General features: G+C 38.7%; 2 protein-coding genes across 3 annotated transcripts; one reads left to right on the top strand and one right to left on the bottom strand.

Annotated features, from left to right (window-relative positions):
• The first annotated feature begins 148 nt into the window (after positions 1 to 148).
• Positions 149 to 3,627, top strand: LOC117304024. Its single transcript, XM_033788502.1, has 3 exons — positions 149 to 314; positions 2,007 to 2,114; positions 2,635 to 3,627. Exons 1-3 carry the CDS (start codon positions 259 to 261, stop codon positions 3,476 to 3,478), a joined length of 1,008 nt encoding a protein of 335 aa, XP_033644393.1. The 5' UTR covers positions 149 to 258; the 3' UTR covers positions 3,479 to 3,627.
• Positions 3,628 to 7,482: 3,855 nt separating this feature from the next.
• Positions 7,483 to 14,244, bottom strand: LOC117304023 (DPY30 domain-containing protein 1-like). Of its 2 annotated transcripts, none has more exons than XM_033788500.1 (5): positions 14,033 to 14,244; positions 11,975 to 12,183; positions 10,755 to 10,877; positions 8,866 to 9,036; positions 7,483 to 7,898 (listed from the first exon to the last, which is right to left on the bottom strand). In XM_033788500.1, the coding sequence occupies exons 2-5, from the start codon at positions 12,119 to 12,121 to the stop codon at positions 7,752 to 7,754; spliced, it is 588 nt and encodes a 195-aa protein (XP_033644391.1). In that variant the 5' UTR covers positions 12,122 to 12,183; positions 14,033 to 14,244; the 3' UTR covers positions 7,483 to 7,751. The 2 variants fall into 2 exon arrangements, with proteins under 2 accessions (XP_033644391.1, XP_033644392.1); XM_033788501.1 differs by lacking the exon at positions 14,033 to 14,244 and adding an exon at positions 13,490 to 13,573.
• Positions 14,245 to 17,223: the final 2,979 nt, after the last annotated feature.

Raw genomic sequence — 17,223 nt, 5'->3', positions numbered from 1 at the left:
TCTACTAGGCTTTAAGTGATACATATTGCGGAAGGGCAACCAGGCTATTTTTCTTTCTTCAACTCATGGTGGCGCTATTTCATGGATCTTTTCGCAAAAAATATGACCACACAATGCATCCTGGGATTGTTAGCGAACAAGGGAAGGTCGAGCCGCGCGGTGGCGCACTCCCCCAGTTATCTTTCCAAGTGGTAGGTCGATCTCCGAGGATCGAGCGGCGATACGATTTTGTAAAACAGCTGAAGTTTTGTCGCCAAAATGTCACATCAATGTGCCGTGTATGGCTGCTCAAACGACCGTCGTTATCCAGAAAGGTTAGTAATTAAACCAGACATAGAAAGAAAAGAAAACAAAATTCCAAAATTGTGCTGTGCTCTAGTCTTTCTTTCATGATTCAATTCAATTCAATTCAATTCAATGAGTCTTTCCTTTTTTTATCTGTCACTCTGTGACTGTGTCCTCCTGTGTTGTGTATTCTCCGTGGTGTGACGGTTCACACCACCAGACTCACTCACATGCACAAGTCCTGACTTCGTTTGTCTTGGTGTATGATTGGGATAACTTTCCGTATGGCGCCACCACTTTTTCACTCATTTTTACAAAAAGGGATATATCAATCAGGTAAATTAGATACTATATTATTTTATTTCGAATGAAAAAGTGGTGGCGCCATACGGAAACTTTTCCCCGCAACCGTTTAACGACACCTCGTAATCACCCACTATACCTTACACAGACAATGGGCGACCTGTCGTATGTGAGTTTGCGCGTGCGCACTTGGTATGGATATAATACAGAAAAACAACTTTTTTGAGACCTGATAAAAATTGTGTACACTTGTGCTCACCAAATCGAAAAACACAATTGAATACCAACCACCCTCGTGTGCTAATACCCAAATTTTAAACCACCGCTAGTGACCGGAAAGTCAAAAAAAGTGTAAAAATATGCCATGATGTTTCCATGAAACACCACAAACGGTAAATGAAAACGTGTATTATTCACAATTCTTGTCTCCAATGATTCAACTTTTCACGCAGGCAAGAGCGCAGACTGGCGGTACCACACGTTCTGTACAAAGAGATTTAATCCTACTCGTTAATCGGCCGTCCAGCTGGAGGTCTCCTTACTTTTTCCACTGGCCAGAAGGGCATTGTCAGAGTATTCTTTTGTTACTCTGCGGTTTTGCGGGTCGTTCGAGCTCCTTCTCTTCCTTCCTCCATGTATAAAGCAAGCTCGTCTCAACAAAGAGAAAGTTTCCCCAGCAAACAAAAACGCCCCCTGACCGGCTCGCCCCCCCCCCTGCCCTGGCCGAATTTCGTCCTGGCCTAGCCCTAGCAAAGTCGCCCCCTGAAAAAAACGCCCCCTGACAGTGTCGCCCCCTAGTGAAGTTGCCCCCTGAAACTTGACATAATGTCCCCCCCCCCCTTACAGAATGATTTAGTCCAACTCGGCCGTGACTCAGCGGGTCGTCGATCCACTGTACTGGTACCCGCTGTTACAGTGCTTGGTGACCAATACAAAGCGTTGAACACATTGAGAAGTCAAAAATCGTGTGGTGTGAGAGGAAAACAGTGCAAGTACCGAGTAGAAAATTTAACTTTTTTAAGACGTTTCTTAACTTAACTCAACAAAAAGGCAATACCGATACAAGCATTATGAATGTTTATATTGAGTGTATGGGGAAAGTTTTGGTTACAGTTAGTACTTGCAAAGGAAATTGAAGTTTTTGTGCCAAAAGATCATAAAATGTTCACCCATCAACAATGATTTTGAAAACTTACAGCCTTAAAAGGGGGCCCAAAATTATCACGGGGGAGCCTTTAGTTTCTAGAAGTAATGGTGGTAGTAGACGTCTAGACATAATGGGAGCAATCTTCGCGCACACTTGATGGTCTGTTGTAAATTTTGCAGGCAAGTTTTAAGCCTGCACACCAGAATTTCCCTGAAACTTCAAGCCTAGGAGTTGCCCAATTGGTGACCCTTATTTCATTTTCATATTTCAGGATGAAGGTGATGCCCCACGTGTATCAACATATGGGTCAGACTGATCGAGTCAAGTTTTATAGATGTAAGCTTCAGTTTCATTCAAAGTGGACAAGACTTATCAAGAGGTAGGCTGATTTGAAAGTCAAAATGTATTATCAAAATGTTTTAAATATTTTTCCTTTAGAGTTTTGTTTATATTTGTTTAATGCAAGTTGCCAAACACAAAGCTTAAAGGCGTGGCTACAAATCAACCTTTTTTTCTAGGGGCCGTTGCCAGGTACTCCTAGGGCTGAAACAAATCCCCTTTTTTACAGTTCTTTCGGATGTATTTAGACTGGGGTTATCATCCAATCAGAAGCCTGGCTGGTATAGAGCAGAAAGCACTACTTGTACCTCCTGAACTTTATGAAGCAATCATGGTTAATATGATAATGTCTTGCTTTTAAAGGACGCAAATGTCACAACTGGGACTAGAACCCACGCTCTGCTGATCAGAAACACCAGAGCTTGAATCCGGTGTTCTTAACCTATAGGCCGTGTGGGCCACAATTGTAAAAATCACTATGTGCAGTATAGGTATGTATAGCAGTGTTTTAAGTGTAATTTTTTCAACTTTGGTTTCCTTATTTCTCTTCTTTATAACAGACAAGACTTCAAAGTAAATAAAAACACTGTAGTTTGCAGTAATCACTTCAAATATGGGCAACCCCGACTATGCGAACAACACCCAACAGAATACCTCAGAGGTTGTAACAACACTACCACTAGGTCTACTAGACGTCCCTCATCCAAGAAAAGAAAAACCCCATCGCTCAAATCTGCACCCCCAAGGACAGATCCTTGCGGCGATGTGATCGCAAAACCTTCTCTGCTAGGGATGTGTAAAGCTGGCTTCACACACGATCATAGTATGTATACCAGTAGTGACGGTGGTCAATCATGTCAAAGGACAGGTCTAGTTCAAGGCCCATGTTCTGACTCTGAATCAGCCCTTCAAAAGTTGAGACGTAAAAACGCAGAGTTACAAAGAGAACTTGAAGACATGAAAGAGAAACAAAGAAGAACCAAGATGACATCACAAAAGCATAGCGGTTCAAAGTCAAAGTGCTTTAGTATTGATGACATCAAGAATAACGAACGTTTGATGAAGCTGTACACAGGATTACAGTCGTATGAAGCGTTTATGTGTGTTTTCGACCATGTCAAATTAAAAATGGGAAGACTGCATTATTACAGCGGAAGCACATCGCATAAAACAAAATGCTGGCAAAAAACAGGTGCTGCAGAGAGAGAACTTTCAATGAAGGATGAACTCTTACTGACACTCATGAAACTTCGTCTAAACCTTGTTGATGAAGATCTAGCATTCAGATTCTGTGTCAGAACGTCAGTCGTTTCAAACATAATTTCAACTCTTCTTCCATTTCTTGCTAATGAGCTTAAAAGTCACCAAACATTTGCATATGATTTCCCGTTAGGGCCGAGTTGACTCGGGATCGGGACCTAGATAATTTGGGTCGCGTTAGTTGGGTATCGAGTTGACTTGGGACAGAGTTGACTTAGGACCTAGTTGGCTTTGGACTGAGTTGACTTGGGACTGAGATGACTTGGGACTGAGTTGACTTGGGACTGAGTTGACTTGGGACGGAGTTGACTTGGGACGGAGTTGACTTGGGACCTAGTTGACTTGGGACTGAGTTGACTTGGGACTGAGTTGACTTAGGACCTAATTGACTTGGGACTGAGTTGACTTGGGACTGAGCTGACTTGGAACTGAGTTGACTTAGGACCGAGTTGACTTCGGACTGAGTTGACTTGGGACTGAGTTGCCTTAGGACCTAGTTGACTTGGGACTGAGTTGACTTAGGACCTAGTTGACTTGGGACTGAGTTGACTTGGGAATGAGTTGACTTGGGACTGAGTTGACTTGGGACTGAGTTGACTGGGGATCAACTAGATTTGGGACCGAGTTGACTTGGGACTGAGTTGACTTGGGACTGAGTTGACTTAGGACCTAGTTGACTTGGGACTGAGTTGACTTGGGACTGAGCTGACTTGGAACTGAGTTGACTTAGGACCGAGTTGACTTGGGACTGAGTTGACTTGGGACTGAGTTGACTTAGGACCTAGTTGACTTGGGACTGAGTTGACTTGGGAATGAGTTGACTTGGGACTGAGTTGACTTGGGACTGAGATGACTTGGGACTGAGTTGACTTGGGACTGAGTTGACTGGGGATCAACTAGATTTGGGACCGAGTTGACTTGGGACCGAGTTGACTTTGATGTCTTTACAATATTGGGCCTCCCTTGAAACATTACTTATTGAGGTGCTGGAGTTTTTGAGAAATGAGTAAAACAATGTCACAAAAAAAAAATTTGCCTCAGTTTTAGCATGTAAAAACGTATCTGAGAAAAAAAAAAATTGTAAGCTTTCTACTGTCATTATCTTCAAACCCTGTAAGTTTAATAAAATCTGTGGACATTTTGAAAAAGTACCCAAATCCTTTAAAGACACTGGACACTATTGGTAATTGTCAAAGACCAGTCTTCTCACTTGGTCAATCTCAACATATGCATAAAATAATAAACCTGTGAAAATTTTAGCTCAATTGGTCGTCGAAGTTGCGAGATAACAATGACAGAAGAAAAAACCCTTGTCACACGAAGTTGTGTGCATTTAGATGGTTCATTTCAAGACCTCAAGTTTTAAATCTGAGGTCTCAAAATCAAATGCGTGGAAAATCTCAAAAACTATGTCACTTCAGAGAGAGCCATTTCTCACAATGAATGTTTTGTACCATCAACCTCTCCCCATTACTCTTCACCAAGTGTTTTGCTTTGCGCATGAATTTTCGCTTTGGCCTTTCTATTGCTATGTAACGGCCCAAGTTTTTGTCAACCCAGCTTGAAAAACTATGGAAAGCCATGAATGCAAATAAAAAATGGATATCCATAGTTTGTAGAAATGTTCAACAAGTAAAAATAAACAAATTGAACTTGTTGGAAACAAATCAACTTATCATAGCAGATATTTCAACAGTGTATGAATCTTTCGTAGTGTTGAATTTGGTCACAATTTGTTGTTACACAATTGATTGTTTTGTTAACATTCGGTCGGCCATGCCAACTTGCACTTTGTTTTATTTTGTTTTAAGATGTATTGAGTGCAGTGCACCCCAATGTCTTGTTGATCACAGTCAAAGTAGTGTAGCCAAGCCACAAGGCTGGGAGGCTCCATCATTTAAAAAGATAATAACTATGCAGGCCTGTAGGCTTACTTCTTAAAGGCAGTGGACAGACACTATTGGTTATCACTAAAAATAATTTTTAGCATAGAAACTTTCTTGGTAACAAGTAATGGAGAGCCATTGAAGACTGGTCTTTGACAATTACCAATAGTGTCCATGTCTTTAAAGGGCAAGGGCACCAAGACATTTTCTCCTTGGTTAAAGGGCACCCTGTGAGGAAATTGTAAATTTCTCCTTGAGCATTTCAAGGGCACCAAGGCTAAAGACAGGGCGCATGGAGGAAATCGGCTTCGGTGCCTCCGTAAAATATTGGATGAATACATGCATTGGTTTGTTCGGAAATTTCAGGGAACGATTACATCCAGTAATTTTGCATAGCAAAGTACTTGGACTGAACAGATGTGCAGACTGAATGCCAATATTGAGTAGCAGATGATGATCTTTGAGTAGCATGCAACTGATACAATTTGTGTTTGCCCTGCTGTACATGGGAAACCGTTCACTGAATTTGTGTTTTCTTTAAGTTCATGAAAAGACTATAAAGCCATTACATGTACATGTAGTGTACATCAATAATTAATTGTAAAATATGTTTTTAAATGAAAAAATAAAACATCCACACATACATGACATAGACAAAAGTTAACCTTTTCCTCAGAAAATTTTATTTTATCCCAATTTAGCAAGCGGTTTCTGTTTTTATACATTATTGCCAATAAAGATTAAAACAAACAAAATAAGATTCATCAAACACGAGTTCACTGTGTCTGCAAAGAGAAAGAGCAACCATTTTGCTGAACCACTCTTTTTAGTTCCAAACTTTGAAAGATCTTTCTCTCTTGATATTTTAAACTTAACAGGCAGGGTCACTGTTCCGTTATTGTTAATGTAAAGCTTATTTAGATTATCAGGAAAGAAACAAAAACCACCTTTCGTTTAAATGTTCCATCAATGCCGGCACTTTTTGAAGAAAAAAACAGGAAAGAAATGTCTCTGTATTTTCATCAAGATTGTTGCGTTCATCAATGTTTTGTAACGGGTACCATTCACATCTCTGGCCACAGCTATGCACAAACGGACACCACAGAAATTTGACCACCCAAAATCGCCTGTAGGAAAGCTTTGGGGCATGAGGAATAAACCAATGGAAAACATTATATGAAGTTGGTAAATAAAATAAAAAAATAAAAAAAATTGATTAAAATCTTAATTATGTACAAAGAAGTCAACAGGGAAGTAACATCGATAACTGGCTTTAGTACAAATATCATAAACACTTATGTTTTCTCATAACAATATTTACAACTCCTGAGAAGGCACTTGTTCGTCAGTCAGGAGGGAGGGCACTGATGATGGACAATTGGATCTTCTTAATTATATCTTGAACACGGGCCTTAAAGGATTCGGGTACTTTTTCGAATTGTCCACAGATTTACATTAAACTTACAGGGTTTGAAGATAAATATAGTGGAAAGCTTCCCTTCAAATATTACTAGCTGAGGTTGTGTAGTTTTTGAGTTTTTTAGTCACAAAATAATTTTCGTCTCACGAGACGAAAATTATTTTAGCCTGTAAAATCCCCTTAACCAGTTATGATATTATACCAAAACCATAGCATAACTGGTTAATACGTTTTTACATGCTAGAACTGAGACGAAAATTATTTGTTTTACTCATTTCCTAAAAAATACAGCACCTCAGTTAGTCAAATTTTAAGGGAAGCTTTCTATTATCAAAATCTTCAAACTGTGTAAGTTTAATGTAAATCTGTGGACATTGTGTTTTTTGTTAGGAAAAAGTACATAGACCCTTTAAAGGCACCGGACTCTAAAGATTGCTTGAAACTTTGCATGGTGTGGATAAATAGGAAGAAACAATAAATATTAAACATGCGGGTACAACAATGTGCAAATCTCTTTTGTGGGAGTGTTGGCTCTGAAAAGAGGCGGTGTGGTCTTGACATTTCAAACAGTATACTCTGATTGGTCTTAAGGAGAATGGAGACTATTGGTAACTGCTGTACAAGCAATGGAGAGCTGTCGATATTATAAAACATTGTGAAAAACGGCTCCCCCTGATGTAGTTTTTGAGAAAGAGGTAATTTATTACTCAAAAATTAAAAGACTTGGGACCTTTTTGTTGGGCACCTGAAAGCACACAACCTAAAGGGTGTTTTTACTTTCATTATTCTCTGTAACTTCGATGACCAATTGAGCCCAAACCTTTAAAGGTTTGTTATTCTATGCATATGTTTGGATATACCAAGTGAGAATACTGGTTTTTGACAATTACCAAATGTGTCCAGTGCCTTTAAGAAGTACTCGATGAGGAACATTTGAATTTGCACCGAGCTTAGCAAAGGGCACAACAGCAAAAGCACAAGGTACCATGGTAATTGCTGTGGGTGCTGTGGGTTAACTCAAGGCATGTGAAAATCTTGATCCTTTTTACAAATCCTAGTCCCCATCTGACCCGCTACTTTCATCTCCTATCCCACTAGACAAGACAACTTGCTAGCTTGCTTCCTCCGCGTCTTGCTCGGTCTCAGCGGCCTGTTGCTCTCCGTCTCCCGTTGCCTCGTCAGCGTCGGCATCCTGAGCATTATCTCCGTCTGCCTCTTTGTCTTCCTCTTTCTCTTCCTCTTTGTCTTCATCCTCCTCCTGAATCAAGAAACAGTGTGAGAGATAAACCATACATTTTTGGAATCGCAACCCCACACCATCCCACACCTTAAGCTTCCCCACGAGTGCGAATAACCACATGCCTGGGCCCAATGTCATGGAGCTGCTAAGCACAAAAAATTTGCTTAGTGTGAAACTAATTCCTTGATCAAAACAGGATTACCAACAAAATTTCCATTTGTTGCATATTGCTTGTGACTAGTATTCAGCTGATGTCCTGAAAGTCACATGAACATTTGGTTAGCATTCCTGTTTTTATCAAGGTAGAAACTTCATGCCGAGCAAACTTTAGTGCTTAGGCCGCAGCTCTATGAAATTGGGCCCTGATCTCTCTTCATGTATATTGCAAGCCTTGGCATTCTTTTCCGGCGTAATCATAATTCATAATTTTGTATATTTGTTTAGTAACGTAAAATTAAAATCAACGGTTATCTAGGAAATGAAAGATAAACAACTCCTTTATTTGAGCTCTTAACATGGCTAAGTTTATTTTGTTTTAGTCCCAGTCCGTAAACAAAAGTCACACACAAAGACAAATCCACATCTGTGATTTTCAAAGCAGAAGGACTGCATAGGGAAAAAAGATTTCCACACAATCTGGGAGATTGGCAAATTTGACCATTGGAACATACATGTAGAAAGATTGTTTGTTCAGGGAACTTTCTGCAGAATCAGAATTAATCAAATGGTTGTTCAGTAGAAAGTGCGTACGGAAACAAATCAAAATCCGAATTAAGTGTTTTCTTTTGACAACAAATAGTTTGTAGACGACTCTTGATCAATAAACCCACTTACCAGGAGCTCCAAAATATGCATTAATCATTTATTGAAACCCTTACAAACTGCACTGACAATCATATAATACTGAGTCAACGAAACAAAGGCTCCAAGTGAAACGTTTCCAAGGTTGCACAAATATTTTTTATAGTGATTCAATAATGCTCACCTTTGTTTCTGTTTGTTCGGCATCCTCGGCTGGGGCTACCTGCTCTTCCTCCTGCTGTTCCTCCCCCTCTGGAACAGTCTCAAGGTTTGGCGCACCAGGAAGATTGCTTCTTTCTTTGGAGACTGCCGACTTATCTTCTTCTACGGGAACTTCTGGTGGTGGCTCCTCAGCCTAGAAGGACAACAAAACAAAACCATTTTGGTAAACAAAAGTTTGGCAAAGGTGAACTTGGATAACTACTGGGGGATATGGTTGATTCAGGTACCAGGTATGCTTCGTCTTCTGAAAGGGAGGGCACCAAGGCATTTCCTCCTTGGTAACGACACCCTATGAGGAAATTGTAAATTTCTACTGGAGCATTTCAAGGGCACCAAGGTAAAGACCAGGGGGCATGGAGGCAATTGCCTACATTGCCTCAATGAAGTATCAGGTACCCACTAAAAGCATCTGCACGGCTTGAATTTAACACTGGATCACTGACCTGAGGCCAGTGATTTTGGTGTCAGTAAACTTATGACTGGACAAGTCCGGTGTCTTTTGTTTTTCAACCGAATAATCAAACCACGCCGTGTAATATTATAAACAAAAAACAAGAAGTTGAAGTGTTGACCTTGAGTCTGATCAACTCTATTGAGTATCGAAGTATATAAAAGTAATAATAATAATAAATAATATTGAAGTTTTATATAGTGCACGTCTCTACCAACAAGATACTCAAGGCGCTGAGTGTACAATATACACATAAAGACAAATGAGAAATTTGTTTCATACAGCAAGTGTGTTATTGCTTTTTCAATTACGAAACAGTATGTACGTTAAACTAAGCTTGGGCAATATCGATTTATTTTATTCACGATATATCGCCGACAATATATCGCGATATTTCGATATAATCGCGATTAATGAAATTTGACATCATCAGCCTTAAAACTCCAAGTGAAAGTTGTAGAAGAGACAGTCCTAGCATAAGAGAGGTGTTCTAATGACCTATTCTTCTGGTTTTACTCCAAACCTATGGGGTGCAAGATGTCTCAGCTAGCAAATACATCGCGATATTTAAACGATATATCGATATATCGCGATTATCGCGATATATCGATATTTCAAATATTTCAAAATTGTGTCCAAATTAATATCGCGATATTCGATAATATCGTGATATCGCCCAAGCTTACGTTAAACTGTTCTGGGCCCGATTTCATGGCTCTGCTAACCACCGAATTATGCAGTTACGGTCACCATTAGCCGCTTACCTGCAAGCGCCAAATTTCTGCACCTTAGCTGTGTAAGCGTTGAATGCATAGTAAGGTGGATTTTGCAAGCGCAGAAGCCAAAATTCCCCGCTAACCTGTGAAATGCGCTTGCCGTAAGCGCAGAATCCCCTGTTTCCATAAGTGCCGATTATGTTGTTACGGTAAGCAGAGCCATGAAATTGGGCCCGGGTCTTGTTAGACTATACAACAAGCCTTTTGGTCTGGTGGATTTTCCCCCAAATTTGATTCTCAACTGAAGATGAGACGTATACGTATTCTTTAAAGACACCGAACACTATTGGCAATTTTCAAAGACCAGTCTTCTCACTTGCTGTATTTCAACATACGCATAGAATAACAAACCTGTGAAAATTTGAGCTCAATCGGTTGTCGAATTTGCGAGATAACAATTAAAGAAAAAAACACCCTTGTCAAATTAATTCTAAATCTGAGGTCTCGAAATCCAATTCCCAAAAAATTACTTCTTTCTCAAAAACTACTCCACTTCAGAGGGAGCCGTTTCTCACAATGTTTTATACTATCAACCTCTCCCCATTACTAGTTACCAGGTAAGGTTTTATGCTAATAAACACCAATTAGAGTCCACTGCCTTTAATTGGACTTTGACAATCTTACCTTCCTTGCTTCAGCTTCTTCTTGAGCCAGTTTCTCCGCTTCTTGTCTCATAATTTCTTGACGCTGTTTTTCTTTCTCTGCCTCCACTCTCTCGATGGCAAGTTGTTTACCTCTGGCTTCCTCCTGAGATTCAAAACAAATAATATTTATTTATTTCATATTTGCAAATAATCTTGACAGAGCCGCATCTATTACAGTAGATTTAGTACACGTAAGTCGTGTTTAAGTCTTTTACATGTACACTGGCTATGCTGAGTACCGTTTCATTTGTAAAAAATTGTTGATACAAGTAATAGACTTTATGCAGATGGCATCACTTCAGTAGAGTGCCCTCACCTAGAGGTCAAAAGGAGGGTGTTCATTAGCCAATCCTGTGTGCTGCGCATACAAATCTGTGCGTCTTGATTGTTTCGTCACCATTTTACCTCTAAGATGGCAAGGATGCATTAGGGCTAGGTCTATAAACCAAAAGGGAAACTTCAGCGGGGACATTTTGTAATAGTTGGGGTTGAACAAAGAAATATTTACAACATGTACTTGAGTGTGGCTTGAACCAGAATGAACCTTTGACTTTCATAATAATGTGCCAGCACTCTACCATTAGTAATCTAGCCCTTTATCGGCAGTAACTTTGTTCGAGGGTGTGCAGCCAAGAGCAATTCAACCTGTAACTCAGCGGTGTAACACAGGTAAACTTTAGGGGGGCACAATTTTTTTCTAGGGGGGCACTTATGAACACCTAAGTTTCTTGGTACAGAATACGGCTAGATGTAGCTCAGTTGGTAGAGCACTGATAGGTTAATCTGAGGTAGCAAGTTCGAGTACCACTTATTTTTTCTTTGATCTACCCAAATATAAATGGTTTTGGTTTCTTTTTAAAGTGTTAAAGGCAGTGGACAATTGGTAATTACTCAAAATAATTATTAGCATAAAACCTTTATTGGTGACGAGTAATGGGGAGAGGTCAATGGTATAAAACATTGTGAGAACGGCTCCCCTGAAGTGCCATAGTTTTCAAGAAAGAAGTAATCTTCCACGAATTTGAAGTTCGATGACCGATTTAGCTCAAAATTTCACAGGTTTGTTATTGTATGCATATGTTGAGACACCAACTGTGAAGGCTATGTCTTTGACCAATAGTGTGCACTGCCTTTAAACGGTTTGACTCATGCTTAAAAAAGAACAGTCCCCCTCGATTATTGAAAATAAATCACACCTACCTCAGCATAGTAGCATTCATTTTCCTTAAACTTGTACAGCCACTGCGCTATGTATTCAATTGGATCCATAGGTCGTTTCTCTGCGACCTCAGCCAATACCGAGGTCAAACAGCTCCCCAGATTTCTCTTCAAATATTCTGTGTCCATTTTGTCGTTCAGTCTCAATCTGTTGTCAATCTGTTGTTCCTAGCTAGGGCTTAGAAGGTCACCTGAGAAAAGTGATGAAAGTATTGGAAAAGAGTTAGGTAACTGTGTTTTTATTTAAGAACATTTTACTGACTTAAATAAAGGCACTGGACATAATTGGTGACTACTAAAAGATAATTGTTATTGGTAATGAGCAATGGAGAGCTGTTGAGCTGTTTGAGGTCTCAAATTCATGAATCTGAAACCACAAAACTTTGTGTGACCATGGTGCGACAAGGGTGTTTTTTGTTTTCTTCATTAGTATCTCGAAACTTCGATGACCGATTGAGCTCAAATGTTCACCTGTAGGTTTTTATTTTATGCATGTTGAGAAACACCAACTGTGAAGACTTGTCTTTGACAATTACCAATAGTGTCCAGTGTCTTTAAGTAACATAGTTTTTTTAACATATTTTTTTTTTATATTTGAATTTACATGTAATGAGACCTTTTCGAATTCAAGGTTTTCTGATAGCACACATCGTCCTTGGTGTTTTTTCTTCCAGTATTCGCCCACAACTTTGACGACCAATTGAGTCAAAATGTTCACATGTTTCTTTTTTTTTATATACATGTATGCATATATGTTGATATTCACCAAGTGAGAATACCGGGCCCTATTTCATAGCGCTGCTTAACGGTAAGCAAATTTGCGTGCTTACTGTAGCAGAAAAATTTGTTTAAGCCTTAGCGTATTTCACAGGTAAGCAGAAAAATTGGGCACCCATATTGCGTGTTTACCGTGGATATATGCATTGTGACATCATTTATTTTTGTGCGGTAAGCACCGGAAGGTTAGCATGCATGCCTTTTCGTGTGCTTACAGTTAGCAGCGCTATGAAATAGAAATTGCACAAAGCACAAAATCGCCCGCTAAGCAGCGCTATGAAATTGGGCCCAGGTCTTTTTGACAACAACCAAAGGTGTCTGCAGTGGCTTTAAAAACAAGTAGTGAAGGAAGATAATAACTGATAAGGTCAAACATTGGTTGTAGCCAACGTATCGCTCAGTTACAGGTTAAGTATATAAAGACGCATCATACAATATTTTTTTATATTAAAATTATAGTACAAATCGCATTTGTAAGTTTCAGCTGAGAAAACAGCAAAAAAACTAAGAGGTATTTTCACTTTCTGAGAAACCATCCAACTTTGTAAACGGACACAACAAATCTGAGAAACGTTTGAATGCATTAAGCGATTCTCAGCTTTTCAGATGTTTTTGGCTGAACAAATTATCCGAACCAGTATTTAATCCAAAGTGAATCCTCTGTTTGTTTTCTTTCCTTTTTTATTATTAATATTATCAAACCAAAGCATTACTACATACATTGTTAGCAGGGTTAGACTTAGACTCAGAGTCAGGTCAGAGAGTGATTTTCACAAGAACTAAGTTTCTTCATTTCTTTTTTACATCGAGAGTCCCTAAATAAACCAGCAGTCAAGCTTTCAAAACAAAACAATATAGAACACATTCTGTACCCGACCCTGCACCTGCCACCACTTTTTCATTCGATAAAACAATTATTAAAAATAAATAAAGTGAACTAAACATGATGAAAATATAAATTTAAAATAAACAAAACATGAATTGTGTAGTAGTAGGGGCCTATAGTGAAGTTACTCAATTGAGATATTCCTTTCCAATAACATGATTGAACCGAATTCTTAAATTTACCCGACAAAGGTCAACAACAATTTCTGTCGAAATTTTTTTTTTTTTTTTTTTTTTTTTTTACTTTTAGTTAGTTTAATCATTCACCAATCAGAGTCACAACATTCCTGTTTTGTCGATAAACTATTCTACAGCTTCTCAGACTGAATCCAGTCTAAATACATGAAATACACAAGAAACAATTTAGAGAGTACTTACACACTTTTTACACGAATCCAATTCACTAACGAGAACTAGCCATACCCACACATGGATAGTGTTGCCAAGCTGCTGTTTACAAGATGAATATGCAAATTATAGTTCCACAGTTTTTGAAAACATGTTCGTTTTAACATAGATTATAGTAAAACTACAAACTACGTGTTGTTTTCATTATTTTATTTATTAAAATTTTAATAATTTTGAGTAAATAAAATTATTATTAAATACAATTTAAATGCATTTAAATGAACGAGGATACAACAATCTTGACTTTTAGCAGGGCGCCCTCTGTTGTTTGAAATGATGTAAACATTGAAAATAATTATTTTTACGCGAAGGCCCTACGTACCACATAATCCGTAGAGTAGACTGGATCTGGATGGAGATTTTTCCAGAAAAACGCAACGTTAAATATAATTGAGAGAATCAATGTGTTTTAAAGAGATTTTCAACTAGTGGGTTAATCGCAACGAGGCCTGGTTCTTGATCATACCGAGACGAAGTCGAGAATTTATAACCATGGGTTAAACCACGCCCGTGAGTTGAAAACCGAGTCAACATGACTCAACACGTGATTCCCATTCATAAATACCTTTTTCGGTCAAAAAACATCAACACTTTTGACAAAAAAGTAAAACAAATGCAAAATTGTCCGTTTCCTCCCCTCTACCTCATCTCATGCAGCGCATGAAGACCGGGGACGTGTCACACTGTTGCATAGGCAAACTAGATCAAAGGGTAACACTATAGATCGCCCGAAGAGCTCAGTCTAATCTAAGCTAGTCTTTTATTCCACTCCATTATTTTGAGGTCGCACCTTCTGAAAGAAAAACAAAAAAGGCAATCGTTATCATGATCTCGAAATTTGACACCCTTTTGGCATTCTTGTGCAGCAATAAGCACAACATGATCACTGTCCTGTTGAATACATGGGTACTTCTTGATATTAAGAAACAGTAGCGGGGTCGATAAAATCAGGCCCCGGCGGACAACATGAATTAGGGTAATAATAATGTCGTCAATAGAGGCTCGCCTTCCTTCGACTGATACCTATCGCTGCCGTTGAATTGTGCTGCACTGATCTCCCTTCGATCAGGTTTACCTGTGTGCCCCTAGCATAATGACTTGACGACTGTTGCATGTGTAAACTATTTTAGGAATTGGTTGTAAAGTGTCTTCCCCTACTGGTGGTCGGTGGATTCTCTTAGGAGCTGGTACTGCACTCTGTTAAGTCGTATCTTGGAACGACTAGGCCCTACCCACCAAATTAAAGGCGATTTCTTATGTTATGTATAATGTTGTGATACACCAAGCGTGAACACTTTGACCACGACCAATATTAGTGTCTTTAACTGTCCCTGCTGTCCGGTCCCCCCGAGAAGTGGTAGGATAAGATTGCTGATTGCTAGCGTATTGTTATTTATGTTGCTCTAAAGTCATTTATTTTGTCATTCATTGTCCCTATGTGTATTACGTTTTTCAATGCAATAATTATTTAAAGGCAGTGGACACTATTGGTAATTACTCAAAATAATTATCGGCATAAAACCTCACTTGGTAACGAGTAATGGAGATAGATTTATAGGATAAAACATTGTGCAAAACCGCTCCCTCTGAAGTGACGTAGTTTTCGAGAAAGAAGTAAATTTCCACGAATTTGATTTCGAGACCTCAAGTTTAGAATTAACTTGAGGTCTCGAAATCAAGCATCTGAAAGCACACAACTTCGTGTGACAAGAGTGTTTTTTCTTTCATAGTTATCTCGCAACTCCGACGACCAATCGAGCTCAAAATGTTCACAGGTTAGTTTGTTAATGCATAATGTTGAGATACACCAAGTGAGAAGACTGGATTTTGATAATTATTACCAATAGTGTCCACTGTCTTTAAAAGATGTGTGCTGGTTCTCAAATTTTTTAGTTTTTTGTCTGCATGGCTAAAGTGTGTGGTGGTCATAACGATTTTATTTTTTTAACTCATTGTACATTGTTTCTTGTGCACAATATTTTGTGGCTGCCTATTGGTAACTGTAACTTTTGATCTTTATATTTTAAACTTGTGCGAGCAATCTAAATTATTCCCTTTTTCTGAGAGTATAAATGAGGGTATAAACGCTTTTAGGTCGTACATTTTTGTCGGACAATCCTCATGAATATTATTTTGTTTTCAATTTCAAAAGACAATATTGTATACCAAATTAATAGTTGAAACATCCAGAACTGCTGCGAAATTAAGCTATACGATTCAACTCAAACAATTTTTTTTAGACTGAAAATAATGCTCGCTCAATAAAACGGTCGTCAACAACCCCCTGATGCCTCTTCCTACTGTTAGAGGAAACCTAGGGCCGAGGGCTGGGATACCCAAGGGTTTTTCACTTGTTGTTGGAACACATTCATACCACCAAAGAAACAAACAATGAGCACAGTATGATAACGATAATGATTATTCCGATTGTATCGCGGCAAATTACCGCTGAGAGTAAAATAAAAAACAAGAATTACACAAAAAATAACCACTGTTCACTGTGTACAAAAAATAGGACTGATTTTGTTTTCACCCGACATCATTGACGCATAGCGCCCTCTCTTGTTATCGACAGATCAGTTTGATTCTCATGGCAATAAAATCACAGTGACAAATCAAGAACAAAAGGATGGGGTAATGGATGAAACAGAATGGAAAATTAAGTGGATGTATTTACCCAGGGTCAGTTTGTGCCATAGTATAGGAAGCCTAAGTCAGCAATAATTCAAAACAATAACTGATTTTAGAACCTGAAATATCTTCTTTTTTCTTTTCTTAAAACCCCCTTTTTAACCTCTTTGCTTTTGTATATTATGTAAACTTAATTTAATCTGTCATTATATACTTTCTTTCCATTACAAACTATTTGGTACGTTGTCACTTTGCTAAACAGACAAAAAAAAAAAAAAAAAAAAAAGAGAACCGTTATTATCTAAACCACCTTGAAGAATCCTCACACAAAAATGAGCCAAGCAAAGTATGGATGGGAAATGGTTTTGGAGAGGGGGTAAACATGAAGGCACCGACCACGTTTGTCAAAGGTCAGCATTTCTCACAGTGTATCCAACATAATGCATGAAATAATAAATCTGTGGACATTTTGACTCAATCGGTCATCGAAGTGGCAATGAAAGAAAGACACGTTGTTGCACAAAAAAAAA

This window comes from Asterias rubens, chromosome 20 (assembly GCF_902459465.1).
Source record: "Asterias rubens chromosome 20, eAstRub1.3, whole genome shotgun sequence".
Classification (NCBI taxonomy): Eukaryota; Metazoa; Echinodermata; class Asteroidea; order Forcipulatida; family Asteriidae; genus Asterias; species Asterias rubens.
Note: the sequence above shows the minus strand (reverse complement) of the source record. Positions and strands in the feature narration are given on the sequence as shown.